Genomic DNA, 20,000 nt, shown 5'->3' with positions numbered 1-20,000 from the left:
CTCATGACGTCCAACAACCGGATCCATACAGTGAGGCACTGCGCAGAGGTTCAATTCGTCTACTTGAGAGTTGAAGTGGTCAAGCACATCCAATCCATTCGTGGCAAGTTGATGACGTGGGGGGAGGGGGCGGCGAGGGGGGGAAATTCCTGCCCCCCTCCTCCCTCTCCCACCCCCCGCGACCAATCGTGGCCGGCCAGATGAAAAAAACACTAACGACGTGAAACTGTAATGTGGGTCCCCAACTTTCACTGTGGCCAACTTTAAACATTTCGTTTTATCTGCCGTCCCACTATTTTGGGGAGGGGGGGGGAAGATTTGGTTGGCTGGGGTGGAGGGGAGGTTTGTCCACCCCCATTTCAGCCTGACAACGCCACGCTCTATATATCTAGGACTCCTCCCCTCCCACCTCCCCCTACCCACTCAACGCCCACACAATATCATCATCATCTCCAGTTCCTCACTCTGCAGGCCAGCTGAGGGGTTCATGTGACCTTGGGAGATAAGGCATCTTACTTGTATCGTCGTCCGAGTGTGAGGGGAGGGGGTCACCTCGGTGGTCGTCCTCCTCCGCATGGGATTCAGTTCGAGGATCGTCAACCACAAGTTCGAGGTATCGCATTCACACAGTGAGTGACCCCAAAGGTTCCCGAGGAGGACACTCTATATATATATATCAAAGCCAAGTTACGACGTCGCAGGTTATGATGTTGCAGGTTTCAACGTGGCAAGCTACGTCGTCACAACTTACGACGTAGCAAGTTACGTCACAAAATACGACATCGCAAATTACGACGTCGCAGTTTACGACGTCGCAGGTACGTAGTGCCCGTACCCGGCTGCGGCTCCGGGTCGGAGGCGGCAAGAAAGTTCTCTGCTGCCGCCCAATCGGCGGCGGCGGCGGCAGCAGCAATGACGACGAATTCGAACGGGGGAGAAAGTGCTCAATGTCATGAGTTAAGAAAAATAAAATAAAATAAAATAAGTCGTGATAAATGTTTGTGTATATTATATATACTGCATGTATAACACATACTAGTGTGTGTGTGTGTGTGTGTGTGTGTGTGTGTATGAGAGAGAGAGACAGAGAGAGAGAGAGAGTGCAAGCACTTATTGTACAAGCATACGCGAGAAACTGCACACACACACACACACACACACACACACACACACACACACACACACACACACACACACACACACACACACACACACACACAACACACACACAACACACACACACACACACCAGAATCCACTTGAGAACCTTGACAATTCCTTTTTACAAATCCTCTTCCTCTCCCTCGACTTTCTTGCCTCTCTCTCTCTCTCTCTCTCTCTCTCTCTCTCTCTCTCTCTCTCTCTCTCTCTCTCTTCTCGAGACTCCATGTCAAGGTTGTCGAAATTATTCTCTTGGCCTGAGCCCGTTCCTGATCACCCTCGCGGTCTCGTTGGCGTGAAGACGAGGTGAAAGGTAATTAGTCTGGATACCTTCGTCCCGATCATATGCCCGTAGTACCCCTCTCTCTCTCTCTCTCTCTCTCTCTCTCTCTCTCTCTCTCTCTCTCTCTCTCTCTCTCTCTCTTTCTCTCTCTCTCTCCCGTCTGTCTTCGCTCTCGGTCGTTACCTATGGTACGTTTTGCTCGCTGCCATTATTATCGTTCACCGATGATCGTTCGTGGCTCAATGATGATGATCGTCGTCGAACGGTTGGTTGTCTAGAGCACTCATTCTTTGGTCTTTGAATGGTGGGGCTGGCTCCTGCTGCTGCTTTGCTTCCACATGCAATGTTCGAGGCTGATCCTCCTTTCAACCCAACCAAGTATTATAATGTTAGGAGGAGGAGGTAGTAGGATACGCGTCACCCACTATTGGATGTGGTAGGATGCTAATCATCGTTAATGACGCCACGTGACCCTGATTAAAATCGCGTGGCGGCAGCCACAAAAAGGAAAAGGGCCAAGTGGAAGGGAAGGACTCGAAACTGAGATAATGGGTTTTCCTTTCATCTTCAAACGAAACCGGTTGGCAGGTCCGATTTTTTCTCAAAGTGAATGCAGCAGCAACAACACCATTATCGGTGTCAATGGTTTCTGCTGGTACATCAGTTCTGATCTGCTAGCATTTTACCTTTTTCTTAATAAAGAAATTGATGAAAATAAGATAAAAGAAAATTATTTCATTGTCTCTATCGTTGCATCTGGAGGAGTGATAGCCAGGGGTACCAACCGGATCCATACGTGTAGGAAGGAAAAAAATTCTTTCCTACGTTTAAGTACAGGACTGTATTTTTGAGGTATCAGTGCATGCGAGACCACGCAAGTAAGCACACACACACACACACACACACACACACACACACACACACACACACACACACACACACACACACACACACACACACACACACACACACACGTACGCACGCACACACACACACACACACATCTAGTGACGGCGATTGTAACGATAAGGTCGTCTTGATTTCAACCGGTTTCTTAAAGACAGTGGGAAGCGAGAGAAAGGGATACTATCCCGCCATCTGATAAGCTATGTATTGCATCATTTGTTGCATTCTAAAAACGTACGCTTCGCCCCTTTACCGAAACTTTTGGGAACAACAAAGAGCTTTACCACTCCTCCTCCTCCACTCAGGCTCCTTAGGAAAACGTCTTTAGAAATATGTGCAGGTCTTTTAGTGCAGCTAACAAGGTTTGGGTGCTTAGACACCTTCCATTGCAAGAAGCTGCTGAGCGTCATTCTAGATTACTACTTACGCTATATTGAAATCCCACCTTCCATTTTTTTATTTATTTACTTATTTTTTGTTTTTTTTGTTTTTTGTTTTACTAAAAATTTCCGTGACAGCGACAATGACATCTTTCCAGCTTGAACAATGATTAGGCTGCCAACGAATAAAATAACTGATATTATGCATATCGATGTTGGAAATATAATTACAAAAATTAATAAATGCCAAGAAATGAAAGGGGTTATGGCAAGTACACGTCATATACGACGTGCGTGCGTGCGTGCGTGCGTGCGTGTGTGTGTGTGTGTGTGTGTGTGTGTGTGTGTGTGTGTATGTGTGCGCATGCGTGATTGCATGCTTGTACCAAATACATTTATGAACCTTACCCACATGCCGTCCATTCATTTATGCTTATCTGTACGTGGTTGCCTGGACGATGTGGGTCGCCCGTGCGCGCGCAAGCAAACATTAATGCTGCGCTGCTTCGCCGGGAAAGGATCCAGACCAAGAAAGGTAATGATGGTGGGGGAGTGGGGAGTGGGGGGGGTGTATAGAGACGTCTTCTACGAGCCGTCAGACGATTCTATTTATTTCACTGAGGGGGAAACAACCCCTCCACCTCACTCTCCCTCCCCCGCGCCCAAAGGGCTCAGGACCTCCCACCTCTGGACTGTCTCCCCCCTCCCCCTTCCCACTCCACCCCCGCATACAGATCATAAACCCAACTCCCCCCCTTCCTCCTCGCTCCTCTTACCCTCTCGTTCCCTCTCACCGCCCTCCTTTCTTCCTCCCCCCCCACCGCCTCCCTTACCCCTCCCTCCCTCCCTCCCTCCCTTCCTTTCCCCTCCCTCCCTCCCTTCCTTTCCCCTCCCTCCCTCCCCCTCCCTCCCCCACACGGGTGGCAGGGTCCTCTCGAACCCTGACATTTGGTCCTTCTCCTGCACCTGGGCGCACCCTGCCGGCAGTGCCAGTGGCCCGTGGGTGGGTGGGATGGGTGGGTGGGTGGGTGCCAACTTTCATCCTCCTCCTCCTCCTCCTCCTCCTCCTCCTCCTCCTCCTCCTGCTCCTCCTCCCTCTCGGAAATTCCAGAGGTCGCAAGAGACAAACGGGGATCCTGAAGATGACCAATCACAATAATTTCGTTTAATCTTAATTCTAAATTTAATCTGATTCTATTTCTATCTTATAGTTTTATTTCTTATTCAACTTTGTTTTGTTCTATTTCTAAGAGATTTTTTAAACTGCTCTCTCTCTCTCTCTCTCTTTCCCATGGAAGAGTGTCAAGTGTTTCGGCAGATGGGTAAAATACATTACCTCCCCTTACGGGGGTAATTGGGGTGGGGAGGGTGGGGAGCCAGGGTACCCCAAATATAACCTAGACTATGGGTTCTCGTTTGGTCTTCTTTCTGGCGTACTTCCCCCCCGGCCCCCCCCCCCCACACACACACACTCCACTCATTTCATGAAGTTCCTTCGCCTCCTGGAGAAATCCACTTCAACACTAAATTAAATCGCTGAGCATCCACTAGCTCTTACTAGTTTCCGGTTAGTGGACCCACAAAAGACTTTATTGGACCCCCCCCCACACACACACACCAAGGTGTTATTGGACCACTCCTTGTGGATCAATCATGACAAAAAATAATCTGAAACTTATTCTCAAAACTTCCTCACCACCGTGGCGCATTGTCCAGATGATGTCTTGGCAAGCGCCAAGCTATTTTGTCGCACAGGCAGAGAGAGCGACCAGCCTCTTGTACACCGTGAGGCCCTTCTCACTGTATTCCAACTGCCGCCGCCAGGTGATTTTATTCAGCCGGTAGGAGGGGGGAGACGCGCGGGCGGGCCGAGGGGGGTGAGGGGGGTGGAGAAAGACACTTTAGTAGCGAAGGCTTCCATCGGCACAAATCTGGTTGCCTGCTTCACGAATTAGCAATGCATCAAGTCCTAGGCACTGTCGAACACGCCCCCGTACATGTATTTACACATATATATGTACATACATATATATATATATATATATATATATATATATATATATATATATATAAACATATATATATATATGTGTGTTATATATATATATGTGAATCTTGGCAGCAGGTTTTCTTTTAAACATGTTTTGTTAAAAACAACTGCGCATTCGACGCTACAAAGCTTCTCAAGTAGACTTTCAAGTCTTCTTAAGTAGACTTTCCGTCTGTCCTGTGAAAACCAGAAATCCACGTTCAGAAGACTTGAAAGTCTACTTAAGAAGCTTTGTAGCGCCGAATGCGCAGTTGTTTTTAACAAAACATATATATATATATATATATATATACATATATATATATATATATGTATATACTGTATATATATATATATATATATATATTATACCAAGCGCGAATATAAATAAATGATTTTGTGTTACTCGCGAGTATGCTTCCTCAAGTTGGATTTTTAAAGACCATCTAAAAACAAAAACAAAAACAAAAACAGGAAATTTATATGTGGGGGGATTCCATTAAGTAGGGGGGGAGGGGACCTGATAACATTCCTGGAGTATGGTCGGGAGTCGGGGGGGAGGGGGAGAGGGAGGTCAGAGGACAGAGTGGGAGGGGGGGAGGCGAGGTGGGAGTCATGGTGGGGTGGAAATGGCGCTGGACAGGGCAATCTACCTGTCTGTGGCGAAGAACACAAAAAAAGGGGATTAAAAAAGAAAAGAAAACAAAAAGAGCAGGCGCAATGTGCGTGTGTACGCAAACACAAACACGCACACGCACACACGCGCTTTCATACTCACACACACACACACACACAAAATACATACATACAAATACATACATACATACACACATGCTTACACACACACACACACACACACACACACACACACACACACACACACATACTGTATACACGCACACTACACACATGCACACATTCACGCACACATACGCACGCACACACACACACACACACACACACACACACACACACACGCACACACACACACACACATATACACACACACACACACACACACACGCACACACACATACACACACGCGCGCACGCGCGCGCACACTCCCTTTTGGGTGTTTTCTAACACAACAATAGCGAAACAACCTTCCCTCCTCCCCGCACCAATCACCTCCCCCCTCCCCCCACCCCTCCGTCTTCCAGCACAAACCCTCCCCGCTCCCCCTCCCCCCTTCCCGTCCGACTACGATTGCACTATTAATCGGCTCCCGGCGGCGGCGGCGGCGGCGGCGGCGCCTTCACTTTCCCTTTCGTCGGCTCGGTGGTCCTCGTCTCTGGAGGAGGCCCCACCACCACGGTCGTCGTCGTCACCCACCAACGCGCGGCCACGCACGTCCTAAGAATGGGAACGACCAATGTTTTCTGATTTCCTGTGTATGCTCATGTGCACGCACACACGCGCATGCAAACACTCACACCTATTAACACACAAATAATAACGTATGCTAATACATATGCTAACACGAATATTTACATACTAACACTCGCACATATTAACACACACACACACACACACACACACACACACACACACTTATCTCTTCAATCACTCCTCTCTTCTTCTTCTTCCTCCTGCAACTGACCCACCCCATCTTAATTTACCCGAGAGCTGCCAGCTCAACCTTCAGCCCATGCCCCCCCAAACGACCTTTCTCTTCACCCTCCCTTCCTTTCGAGTACACAGGGGAGGAGGAAAAAGGTAAGGAGGAGAGGAGGAGCAGGAAGGATAAGGAGGAGATGAGGAGAGGAGGAGAGGAGGGCGAGAAGGAGGACGAGGAGAAGGGTGCTAAGAGGGGGATAGCAGAGTCAAAGCATACTCCTACCTTATATTCACATTCATCTAATACTATATTGCACTTTATATATATACATATATATATATATATATTGCAAAAATAAAGTCGGAATACTAAACGTTTTCGTCTATTACAACATCCTCAGAGTACTCTGAGGATGTTGTAATAAGCGAAAACGTTTAGTATTCCGTCTTTATTTTCCTTGTGGTTTCTACAATATAATATATATGTATATATATATGTATATATATACAGTACACATATATGTATATATATATATATATGTAAATACATATATATACATATATGTATATATATACATATATATATATATACATATTATATATATATATATTTATATATATATATACATATATATATATATATATATATATATATATATATATCAAATAATTCCGACTGTCGTCCCCGGATTCGAACCGGGCTCGTGAAATCTCACTGCCGGCAGAATTATTTGATCAACATCACCGTCACTGGTGATTCTATTCATGTATATATATGTACATATATGTATATATATGTACATATATATATATATATATATATATATATACATATATATACATATATATATATATATATATATATATATATATATATATATGAGTGAGTTCAATGTTCTACCATAGTAAGATGTGTAAGACGCTGAAGAGAATCGCAGGCAATGATCGTGATATACATATTTTCCTACAGCATTCTTTCCTCCGACGGTGGGATCTACAATTAATGTGTTGATGTATATATGTGTATATATACACACATACTCGTACACAGAAGTACGACACCGTGTTGAAGTGTGCACTACACTACCTGTATCTTGAACATGTCCCGGCCTATTACACTTTTATTCTGTTTAACACCGGGCGATTTTATTCAGCTGAGCTCGTGACCCAGTTTCGCCCCGGACCCTGACCACCGCCACCCCCTCCGGGGACTGAATAGAATCCCCTGCCGCCGCCGCCGCCGCCGCCGCCGCCGCCGCTGACCAAAATAAAATGTGCGCGAATAGACTTTCCCCCAGCGCTGCTTTGGACGCATCCCAGCGATAACGTGCCGAGTCATGGACAAGGCTACGTCATCACAGAGGCCCCTCCACCTCCCTCCCTCCCTCTCGTCCCCTCACCTGGCACCCACCTTCACCTGATACATGTCACAAAATAACCCTTTCTCCACCAGGGGGGAGGGGGTGGGAGAGGGGGAGATAGAGGGGGGCACACGTAGGTGAATAAAAATCGTCTGGCGACAACCAGAGATAAATATATGAAGTACCACTCTCTACAGAAGTATTATCATTACTATATTATCATTATCTAGAAATACCCTTACCACATCAGAAATCAGTACTAATTCCTACTGAGACCAACTGTATTTCTAAGACGCACGCACCCATAAAATGAGCCTCATTTAACTTCAAACTAGCCTGTCACTAACCCAATTAGCTTTAGTGGTGATCTCTGCTAACTGTATTCTGGTTACCACTAGCCAATTTTATTCACCTTAAGACAGACCACTGCAGGTCATTAAGATCCCACTGGCACCCTCCCCGTGCGCTGGTGGCACTCTTGAGGCGTGCCACTTCCTGAGCGGCCCTGGCTGGCGTGCGGGGCCACTCCCTGTGCAAGGTGACCAAAAAAATGAGGAAAAAGATGCACCGACCCACTAACAAACGAGCTATCAAATGTCAGAAGCTAGCCTCTCAAAAAGGGGAAAAAATGGTACATTTATGTTTCCATTCTCTTAGGGACGCCGCAACACAAAATATGGACGACACTCTTCGACTCCAGACAGAAACTCCACCGCGAAGGGAGTCTGGTCTTCTGGACGGGGAAAGAGAGGCGTGCGAGAAGGGAGGAAGGGAGTGGGAGAAGGGAGTGGGAGAAGGGAGTGGGAGAGGGGAAGGGGGAGAGGGGAGGGGAAGGAGGGAAGGGGAAAAGAGAGGGTGAAAAGGGTGAGGGGAGGTGGAAAGTGAGAGGGGAAGAGGGGTAGGGGAGAGGCAGGAGGGGGAAGGGTAGAGGGGATGGGAGGGGGGAAGGGGGTGGGGAAGGGAGAGAGGGGAGGGGGAGAGGAGAAAGGGGAAGGAAAATGGGAAAGGGGAGGGAGTGTAGGGAGGGAAGAGTGGAGAAGGGAGGGAGAGGGGAGTGGGAGAGGAGAGGGGCAGAGGGTAAGACTAATAAATTAGTGGGAAAAAATGAATTATGCAGAAGGGTAGGGGGGCCGTGATTGATCGGAAAATGTATCTAATTAAATATTCACTTTATTCCGTCTGTTGTTAGACGATTTTATTCAGCCCCCAGGAGAGAGAAACAACGTTCACCAGCGGTGGGGTTAAAACGTTAACCATAGGTTAACTATTCCACAGTTAAATGCTCAGGTTAACCTAATCATTTACGTTTAATGTAAACTTTTCATTGAGACGGTGGCACAGAACATCTAAACGATTCATGTGATTCAACAATAGATCCAAAATTCACAAGCTAATAATAATTAATTTATCGTAAATATGCTTATGTACACATACACACGTATATACTATAACTCATACACACATACATATATATTATACACACATTGTGCGTACGACTAGGCGTGAACACATACACGTGTGTACGTGTATGTACATTGTGTGTGTGTGTGTGTGTGTGTGTGTGTGTGTGTGTGTGTGTGTGTGTGTGTGTGTGTGTGTGTGTGTGTGTGTGTGATTGTGTGTGTGTGTGTGCGTACGTGCGTACATAATCGTGCGCCCACGTTCTTCGTTCAATACCTTAACCAAACACACTCAGCCCAAGCCACCCTGACACCGAAAGGTCCAAGCGGCGGAACAGCTCGACTAACTCTTTCTCCTCTTCTTTCCAGAATTAAATAAAATAAAAAAATGCTCACCCTCACCCACCACCCGCTCCTCCGCCTCCTCCTCCCACTCCTCCTGCTGGGGACCTCGCTGAGGGCAGCTCCTGCGCCGGTGATAGACAACGCCATCGACTCCAAGGAGGAAGGACTGCTGATCCTCGTCCCCACCATCCCGATGGCGGACAAGGACAAGGACTCGGCTGATCTCAAGGTCAGTCCGAAGGGGGCCGTGGCCCAAGGAAGTCGCACCTGCCTTCTTGTCGATATCAAAACTCAGCCCCGCCTCGGCCTCTGATTGGGTAATGCCAGCCATACGTGGTCCCTGATTCGTCAGGCCGCGTAATTCTGCCCAATCGGAGTTGACGATACGGTGAAATTAGTTCAATCAGGAGTCAAGGTGTGGATAGTGAGCGGGACTTAATTGGCATATCATTTATATATATATATATATATATATATTGTGTGTGTGTGTGTGTGTGTGTGTGTGTGTGTGTGTGTGTGTGTGTGTGTGTGTGTGGAGTTGTGTATACTTCGTAGATAGGAAAATGGTCTACATAAAGAGCTTTGGGATTTCAAGTTGTATTACAGGGAGGTACTGGTAGAGCTCTCTCCTTTTCCCCACGTCTGCCATTTTAGGTCAGAGATGACGATAAATGATGTCATAGATAGACTAATGTTGAATAGGTTAAACCTAGATATGAGAGAGATAGACATATAGAGAAAGTTTAGAATAATTCAGGGAAGGGTAGAGAGAGGAGGGTGAGTGAGGGAGTGAGGGAGGGAAAGTGAGATTGGGTGAAAGATGAATGTATATTGAATCGAGCGTGAGTAAAATGAAACTGTCTTCACATGTGGCTGTTTTCAGGTGTTTACCTTCATTTCAGGAAGACTAGATAAATGAAAACCCCTGAAGGGATTCGAACCTGTGACTGTGTTGACGAGACTACGACGAAATGTTTCCACCCGCCCACGGACCCTGAATGAACGAAGACACTTTTTCTCTTTTCTTTCCCTGACCCACCCAGATCCAAAGTCAACTCGCGGCAGCCGAGCTCTATGGCATTATCTATTTCATCAAATCCAGGAATGCCACTTGACAAGTACTTACACTTGTCTTACGCAAATAAAAAACGAGGGTAAGAAGGTTGCTGGGTGCTAACGCTGGCTTCGTAGACAGAGAGAACATCTATGACTGGGTGCCGCGAGCTTGCCTTACGGGAAGAACAAGTCAAATTACCACCAGGTCGGCCGGTAACCGTGTTTTGTCAAATTCGTTACCATTAACACACAGTCTTGAGTTCGAATCGCCGGCACAACTTGTCATTTATTTCAAAGTAATACAAACTATTTGTTCTAGAGGGTTAGTCGTCGTCCAGTCCAGGCAGATGTCACGAATAACACGTAGACCAGCGTGTAGCATTGTACTGGTTCCGTTTAACGTCGCAAACTCCCCCTATCCGGAGGCTAGGACAGTGACCCTTACAGAGGAGAGGACGTTGTAGCGTGAAATTAAACGAATCGTGTCCTTCATCTGAATCGCTGGCGGCAGAGTTCGAACTGCCGCCACCTCGACCTCCGTCGCAAGTAAGGACGCTCTAATGGAGGTCGGGTCACGTGCAATGAACAATCCTCTGAAACATACTTCGAGGTGAAATAACGAATTCATGTTAACTTTGTTGCATTTAACGTCGGGGAGATGTTGAAACAAGATTCATCTAAACTTGACTAAAGAACAAAGGGGAACGGGATAGAACGAGAGGGAATAATAGGGATCATGGAACAGAGGAAGACCAAAGGGACAGAAATAGGCGCTCAGGAGAAGTTCGAACTTCGTGTGACGTCAGGCCCAAATGACGCAACAGCGAACAGAAAGTGAACTTCAATAAAACTTTAATGCTCCACCCACCAATAGAAACGACGACCATAAACTTTTTTGTTTCCATAGGAATCGGTTTCAGTTGACGACGAACTTTCCTCTAATCTTTACCTGATCTAAGAGAGACACTTTCCCGCCCCCCCTCTTGCCTCACTTTGTCCTCCCGGATGACCCGTTTCCTCCGGTCTCACTGAACCGAAACCCTCGACCCCACAGCGGCTGGTAACGGTCCTCAAGATCCTCCCACATATGATCTCTCCAAGACGAAACTTTGGACCGTTCCTGTGTTGTACTAGCGAAGGACTCTTTCCATGCCATCGGTCGGCTTACAGTGGTAGGAGGAGGCGGGGAGTAGTCGCCGGTTGTCATCTGTCCGGAGAGAGAGCGTCAGCCCCTCAGGACCGCACCTCCTGATGGAGGAATAGGCAAGATAGTGGAAAGACGACGACGACGACGACGACGATGACGGTGGAAGCAGTAACGACGAGGACAGCGACGAGGAGGACAAAATCAGTGGTGGTGGCGCGTTGGTGGTGGTGGTAGAAAATGAACCGTGATGGAAAAGAAGAGAAGTGGTGCTGGTGGTTGGGTTGGGTTGGGTAGGGTGATAGTGGTGTTTTGTGACAATAATTATAAAAAAGGAGGAAGAAGAGAGAAGGTTGCAGAGGAGAAGGTGGAGGAGGAGGGTGCTAAGGAAGAATGTGGAGAGCAAGGAGGTGGAGGAGGAGGATGTAGAAGTGGACGAGTTCGAAGCAGAGGAGGATGTAGTGAAGGTGGGTGGGTTAAACTTAAGTGGAAGTGGAAGAAGATTAGGGGAAGGTGGAGGAGGAGGAGGTTGCTGAGAAGATGGATGAGGTCCAGAAGAAGGATGCAAGGGATGAGGTGGATAAGGTGGAGGAGGAGGATGCTGAGGAGGAGGAAGAGGAAGAGGAGAAGGGGGAGGAGGAGGAGAAGGGAAGGAGAAGGAGAAGGAGAAGGAGGAGATGGAGGAGGAAGAGAAGGGGAGGAGAAGATGGAGGAACAGGAGGAGAAGAAGGAGGAGGAGAAAGGGAGGAGAAGGAGAAGGAAGATATGGAGGAGGACGAGAAGGGGAGGAGAAGAGAAGGAAGAGAGGGGGAGGGGGAGATGGAGGGGGAGGAGGAGATGGAGGAGGAGGAGGAGGAGGAGGAGGAGGAGGAGGAGGAGGAGGAGGAGGAGGAGGAGGAGAAGAAGGGAAGAAGGAGATGGAGGAGGAGGAGAAGGAGGAGGAGATGGAGGAGGAGGAGATGGAGGAGGAGGAGGAGGAGGAGGAGGAGGAGGAGGAGGAGGAGGAGGAGGAGGAGGAGGAAAGGATGATATCCCTCAACCGAAAAGTCTTCACAAGATGTCTCTAAACAAACTTCGTCTGTGGAGATGACATTTTTATTTCTACTTTCTTTTTTAACTTCAGACTTGACCCTCACACAAAGACTCCCTTCTTCCCCCACGCGGAGGAGTCCCTTTCTCTAAAGCCCTCTTCATTCACCTGCTGACTAGACTCTTGGTTCATTAAGCACCTTCCCCTGCAACTCGAACCCCGCCCACCACGCTTCATACAGCGTCTGCAAACAGACACGAGTGAGAATATTGTCCTCAGTGACGAACTCTTCGGCTGTGTCTGCAGCACAAAGACAAACCAGCTAATTTTTGTTCGCCTTCATCTTCTGTGTTCTTCGTGTTCATCTTCTGCAGAAGAAGGGTATCGGGCGAGTCAATCACCCAGACCAATATTCTCCTTCGTGTCTGCAGGCACTACGGGCGGCGCGCGGCGGCGGCGGCGGCGGCACGAAGGTCAAGTCCCCAACTCTTTCTGCCCTTACGAATTCACACAACCTATATTCACTCTCGGGCGACCTTTCATCTACCGAGTTCATCCCGGCCGCCGCCGCCGCCGCCGCCGAGCAGACAGACAGATAGACAGATAGAGCGGCAAGAAGGGCCATAACAGGGCTCCTTGGCCCCATTTCGCCTTCCAAGGCCGCTTACGGAGTTCCCTCTCTAACCAGCCTCTGCCTCTCGCAGGTCGAGTACGATCTGGTGGCCATCCCCGGGTCCGTCATTGAGCGCGAGATCAGAGACCTGTCGCAGACCTACAGCACCCCCAGCAGCAGGTAATGTATTACTGGAAAGGGACAAGGAAGGGGTGGGGGGAGGGGGAGGGGGCCGGGGGAAAGGGAAAGGAGAGATGGAATATGGGTCAGACTGGGTCATGTAGGTTCATGCAATGTTTCAAGTTACAGATTTTCTAGATACGTTTTTTTGTAAACGTGTTTTCTTACATATAAGGAAACTGACAAACCTGAATCTTAGCCCAAGCAAAACACACACACATATTGCACTAACAGATATGCACACGCATATATATATATATATATATATATATATATATATATATATATATATATATATATATATATACACATACATACATATACCAAGGCTTTTTCCCCCCTTACAAGGGGGGTTTCTTTTTGGCTACCCCCCTTGTAAGGGGGAAAAAGCCTTGGTATATGTATGTATATATATATATATATATATATATATATATATATATATATATTATATATATATATATATATACATATATATGTGACTCGTAAAATGAAAGAAAGTGGGGCAGATGGAGGGAGACGGGGAGGGGACCTTAACCTACATATTAAAATATTGAAGAAAAAAATCTGACTTCGATATATATATATATATATATATATATATATATATATATATATATATATATATATATATATATATATATATATATATATAAGGCAAAAAATGCCATATATTTAGTTTGACTTGTCATGCATATATATGAAATTTTACTACTGTAAAACTGTTCGCCCTGCTATGAAAGCCTTTAATATATAAGCGGGGTAGTATGTATGTAGACATGTGCTCCATCATTTTCTTGACCAATCTTGCCATCATTAATATGACGTCATGTCTGCTCCACTAGCCACTCGACAGGCAACCTGCTCTTCTCATTGTAAGTGTAGCAGTAAGGTTTTTTTGTGTACGCTTTCATAGAATTAGCAACCTCGGGCCTTCTTAGATCTGTGTAGAACCCGGACTCCTTGCATGGGTAGTGGACAACGTCATGGGACAGACAGACGGACATCAAGATGATTTGCTTTCTACAAATGGGGAACTCCTCCATCTATACTTTCAAAAAACACTCATACTTGTTTCATTTCCTTAAACGTCCTTTCACAATCTTATTCCAGTAATACAAAGGGTCAACGGGGCTTCATCTATTGTAAAAAAAAAGTCCTTTTATTTAATGACCAGTGTACTTTTTTAATACCTCGATCGATTCCAAGCCAAATACACATCTGAATTATACGAATACGATTTCTATTTCATAATAAATATGTGCAACCTAGCACGCACTATTCCCTAGTGCACAACATTCTCTAGAAAGCCTAAATGGGCCATGATGTATATATGCACAAAATAGTACAATTCTCTAGTAGCACAATACGGTCTATCTAGATAGCAATTCTCCGACTAGTATGCAAATTTCTCTTCTAGAAACTATTATAGTTACCCCTTAATATTACAGAAAATTTATAAGTTTTTGGTGGTAGAAAACGTAAGTGTGGATGTACATAGAAAATGGATGGTCAGCCATTATAAAGTTTAGTTTTTATAGATTCCATAGCAAATACTAGTTTTATAGGATATTTTCTCATAATGTCATTAAAATAATATATCAAAGATGAATTCTAATGTGTCATGTGTTGTTTACATTCATATATCTTTTCAATGTTAAGCAAATAATAACAATGATAGTAATAATAATTATGTACACATTTTAGCTTCTTTTGCATAAAAAAGTAGTGACTTCACGAAAATCTAAATTTATATGTTCTAAAAACATATCTAAAGAACTTGTAATCAGAAATCTATTAAAATGTATAACATATGTAACAGGTACTTTATGTGCAATCTATGTATATATAGTGTATACATACATATGCATCACACACACACACACACACACACACACACACACATACAAAGTTAGACATTTCCTGATGTCATATTCATTAGGTGTATTTGTACTTAGACAAACTCTCGAGAGAGTGTTTTAGTCGAGGAAGCATAACATTTCAAGCACCCAATAGAGAGAGGTGATAGTACGACTACGTCAGGTTGCTGAATAGTCGCGGACTGGTGGCTAGACTTTTTTTTTTTTGTGACTGCATGGCACCATACACTGCTTAGCACTGAAAAGGCCTGTGTGTTCTCTCCCCCTACAGCGACGACTCCGACGAGGACACCGCCACCTACGCCGCCTCCAGGTGAGTCCGCCCCCCCCGTTTTTTTTTTTTTTTTACCTTCCCCCCTCCCTTTCCCTCTTCCTGGGCCCTGGATGCTATGGCCGGCGCCAAGAGCAGAGTCGGGGTGGAGTACGGGAAACATAGAGGAAAAGGAAGAAAGGGGAGGAAGGGAAAAGGGGGGGAGGAAGGAAGGGGGAAGGGGAGGCAGGGAGGAAGGGGCAGGAGGGGAAATAAGGGAAGGGGAAGGAGAAAGAAAGGAAGGGGAGGGGGGAGGAAAGGGGAGAAAGGGGACAAGGAAGAAGAGGAGGAAAGGAATATAAAGAAAGTGATGAAGAATAAGAAACCGGCAAGGAAGAGGAAAAAGAGCAGGAAGAGCAAGGAAAAGAGGAAGAACAAGGAGGTAAAAAAAAAAAACGGTAGGACGAGGACATGGACAAGGAAAAGAAGATAGTGTAGATAGAAATCAAAGAGGAGGTGTGAAATATAAGGAAGAAAAAGAGAAAGTATAAGGAAGAGTAGGCGGCGTGTCGGAAGGTAGTGTCAAAGGAGTAATTTTAGAAAACGGGGGTACTGGAGAGGTATAGAAAACGTGATGTGTGCACAAGGAAAGCGAGGCGGGTTCAGCCTCAGCCTGGTGACGCACATTACAGACTTTATTATGGTGAAGACAAAACGATTTTACTCAGTTAAGGATCAACCTAAAACCGTGTGATGCCCAGATCAATCGGTTCTACGAAAACCGTGACGGCGGACGATAAATTAACCGACAATTTTTCTTTCCTTCTCCAGCTTTGTTTTCATTTTCTTCCATCTTTGCTATAATCCTCCTCCATCTTTGTTTTCCTTTTCCTCCATTTTTAATTTTCCTCGTTTTTCATCTCATTTTGTTGTGATTATCCCCAACTTTAACGTACACCATGTATTGTTCTTGCAGACCCTCATCTCCTTCCAGTCTTTACTCAGCGTAAGTAAAAAAAGAAAACAAAAATGGTCGATGCTTCTTCCCTCCACGATCATGCTTTGCCCAAAAAACAGCATTGCCATCCCTGACAAGATGAGGTCTCCATGGACCCCAGTGCCAGGGCCACGAGTGTCAGGGTCACGAGTGCCAGTGCCACGAGTGCCAGTATCACGAGTGTCAGGGCCACGAGAGTCAGGGTCATGAGTGCCGAGTGCCAGTGCCACAAGCGTCAGGGCCATGAGTGCCAGTGCCACGAGTGCCATTGCCACGAGTGTCAGGGTCACGAGTGCCAGTGCCACGAGTAACAGTGCCACGAGTGTCAGCGCCACGAGTACCAGTGCCACGAGTGCGAGTGCCAGGGCTATAAGTGCCAGTGCCACGACTGTCTGGGTCACGAGTGTCAGAGTCACGAGTGTCAGAGCCACGAGTGTCAGGGCCACGAGTGTAAGGGCCAAGAGTGCCAGGGACAGGAGAACCAAAGCCTCTCTAAATCCAAACAGAAGCACGATTTCAAGAAAACACAAATATATATATATACATATATATATATATATATATATATATATATATATATATATTTGTGAACAAATTAAACATTAACTTTCTACATTTAAGCAAAAATAAGTAAGTAAATAAATAAATGAATAAAGTGATGAATAGATATAGAGTGACTTACTGGGATGGCAATGAATTATTGAAGTGTACATTGCACAAGCACCAATTCAATGAATAAGCACTTTTTTTGCTTTTAGTAAAAGTTAGAGCACTGCTACAAAAAAGTCCTCCCCTCCTACCACCTCCTCCTCTCACCACCACCACCACCACCACTTCTAAGAAATATTTTTTCTTCATACCCTTAATGCCAAGGATCATTGTATCGCCTTTATCACAAAGGCAGGACGGTTTTACTCAGCCTATGGGTTCAGACAGCTGGGGCAAGTGGCGGTCACAGAATACTGGTAATGGATACCAGGCATGACTTTGTATACATTGGTACACTCAATATTAAAATTAGTAATAAAATATAAATTATCTAAATTAACTCAGTTAAATGAGAAGAATTTCACCTTTGGCTGGCTACAAACCCTTCTGACTTGTTTCCACCAACTCAAAGATCAATACTATATATATATACATATATATATATATATATATATATATATATATATATATATATATATATATATATATATATATATATATTCATTGAAGATATGGACATAACAAGTAATTTTGTTCATGCGAAGGAAGTACCTTCAGTCAGCTGTTCACTTGTTGATTTCACTGTCTCCCTGTGTGGCCGTCCCTCCCTCCCTCCCTAATCTCCAACATTTCCCGTCTTCCCCAACAGCCCAGCCCCGGCTCCGACGACGAGTTATTCCGCGTAAGTGTTCGACAACAAACTGTGAAACCGCTTCCAACCCACTTCGGTGTTCCCCTTCACCTTGTTCACTTGTGTGCAACACTCGCGATTGGGAAAGAAATTCTTTTCAGTTCGCCATAATAATACGTACAAAGTGCACCATGCTTACGCTTTTGTGTGACCCGGATAACCGTGCGGATGATGTGGATAATTCATAATAATCCTTTCACAGCTTGATTAATCTCCCTATTGCTATTCAATTGTCGCGACCTTCCTACCCTTAACGCCAAGGCTCACTGTATCGCCTTTCTCACAAAGGCAGGACGGTTTTACTCAGCCTATGGGTTCAGACAGCTGGGGCAGGTGGCGGTCACCGAAGCTGTTGGTAATGGATCCCAGACCCGACTTTGGCACACTCAAGTTAATGGAACTAATCGAATTAAATGTATTTCACCACTGGCTGGCTAACTACAAACCATTTTGATTTTTTTTTCACCAACTTAGTAACCCCAACCATACTTCTCAGACATTTCATCTCGAACACATTTAAAGTTTTCCTCTCTGCCTGCCTCTCTTCAATTCCAAGTCTCTGCCCCATACAATGCCGTCGGCACAATGACTCCTTTATACAATCTCGTCTTTGCTTCCATTCCCAGATGCCTATTTCTCATAACACTTTTTAATCCCCCGAGGCATTTACTTGCTTCTCTCAATCTACAATTTTCCTCCACCTTCACCTCCACTCCTCCCTTTCCTGTCACATCCGACCCCAAATAACTAAAGCTATCCATTTCCTCCAGCCTCTCTCCTTTTAGACTTAGTTTCATCTCACTGTCATCCTCTACCCTTGTACATCTCATCACCTTACTTTCACCCACATTTACCTTAAACTTCCTCCTATTACATTTTACCTTCCTAAAGTCCGTCACTGTCTCCCTTAATCCTTTCTTTGACCCTATTACAAGTGTAGTATCGTCAGCAAATAACAACTGGCTCACCTCCTAAATTTCCCCATTTTCTTTAACCATCTCGTGTACACACTGAACAGTCATGGCGACATGACGCATTCCTGACGCAGTCCCACCTTTACCTCAAACCACTCGCTCTCTTCATCTACCATTCTAACACAGGTTCTACTACTCTCGTAAAACCTCTTGACTGCCCTTAACAGTTTTTCTCTAATCCCATATATCTGCAAAACCTCCCACAGTGCCTTCCTGTCCACCCCGTCATAAGACTTTTCCAGATCCATAAAACTCCACCAAAACCACCATTATCTTTTCCTAAAGCTTTCTCACACATCTGCCTTACACACACATACAAACACACACACACACACACACACACACACACACACACACACACACACACACACACACACACACACACACACACACCTCTCATGGCGCTGTGGTTAGAGCTCTGGCCTGCCACTACGGAGGTCCGGGTTCGACTCTCGCCCGGGGCTGAAATAATATCAGTATCGCAGCGCTGAGGGGTGTTACTCCAACTCTCGTGGGCGGGGAGTTGGGTGTGTGTGTGTGTGCAAGGTCATAGCATTACCCATAGATCGGACCTACGAGCACTGAGCTCTCTTCCAGGAGGGAAATAGCTGTCGATCACGAGTCCAACACGTGATCCAAAGACCAAGTCAATACACACACACACACACACACACACACACACACACACACACACACACACACACATATATATATATATATATATATATATATATATATATATATATTATATATATATATACAACACACACATATATATATATATACATCTATAGTGCAACAAGTACATAGTGATAGGAATACATAGACATATATATACATAACACACACACACACACACACACACACACACACACACACACACACACACACACACACACACACACACACACACACACACACACACACACACACAATGTCTATTATTCCTATCATATGTATATATATATATATACTATGCGCTCTGTGTGTGTTTGTGTGTGTGTGTGTGTCTACTTTGCATAAGTGAACACATATATATATTCTTATTAGCATA

The 20,000-nt window shown here is 45.4% G+C and overlaps 1 protein-coding gene across 11 annotated transcripts in view; it reads left to right on the top strand.

Annotated features, from left to right (window-relative positions):
- Window positions 1-20,000, top strand: part of LOC143028167 (uncharacterized) — a 71,219-nt gene that overhangs the window by 46,374 nt on the left and 4,845 nt on the right. For 2 of the 11 annotated variants that reach the window (XM_076189894.1, XM_076189889.1), the window contains exons 2-6: window positions 9,448-9,652; window positions 13,358-13,446; window positions 14,292-14,321; window positions 15,598-15,639; window positions 16,553-16,582. In XM_076189894.1, coding sequence (XP_076046009.1) covers window positions 9,467-9,652; window positions 13,358-13,446; window positions 14,292-14,321; window positions 15,598-15,639; window positions 16,553-16,582 — 377 coding nt within the window. In that variant the 5' untranslated portion in view covers window positions 9,448-9,466. Of the gene's footprint in view, window positions 1-9,447; window positions 9,653-13,357; window positions 13,447-14,291; window positions 14,322-15,597; window positions 15,640-16,552; window positions 16,583-17,930; window positions 17,964-20,000 lie in introns of all 11 variants that reach the window. The other 9 variants (XM_076189895.1, XM_076189892.1, XM_076189896.1 and 6 more) reach the window with 7 other exon arrangements.

Source organism: Oratosquilla oratoria, chromosome 9 (assembly GCF_046742065.1).
Source record: "Oratosquilla oratoria isolate Oo_2021 chromosome 9, ASM4674206v1, whole genome shotgun sequence".
NCBI classification, from domain to species: Eukaryota; Metazoa; Arthropoda; class Malacostraca; order Stomatopoda; family Squillidae; genus Oratosquilla; species Oratosquilla oratoria.
This window is presented reverse-complemented; position numbering and strand designations above follow the sequence as displayed.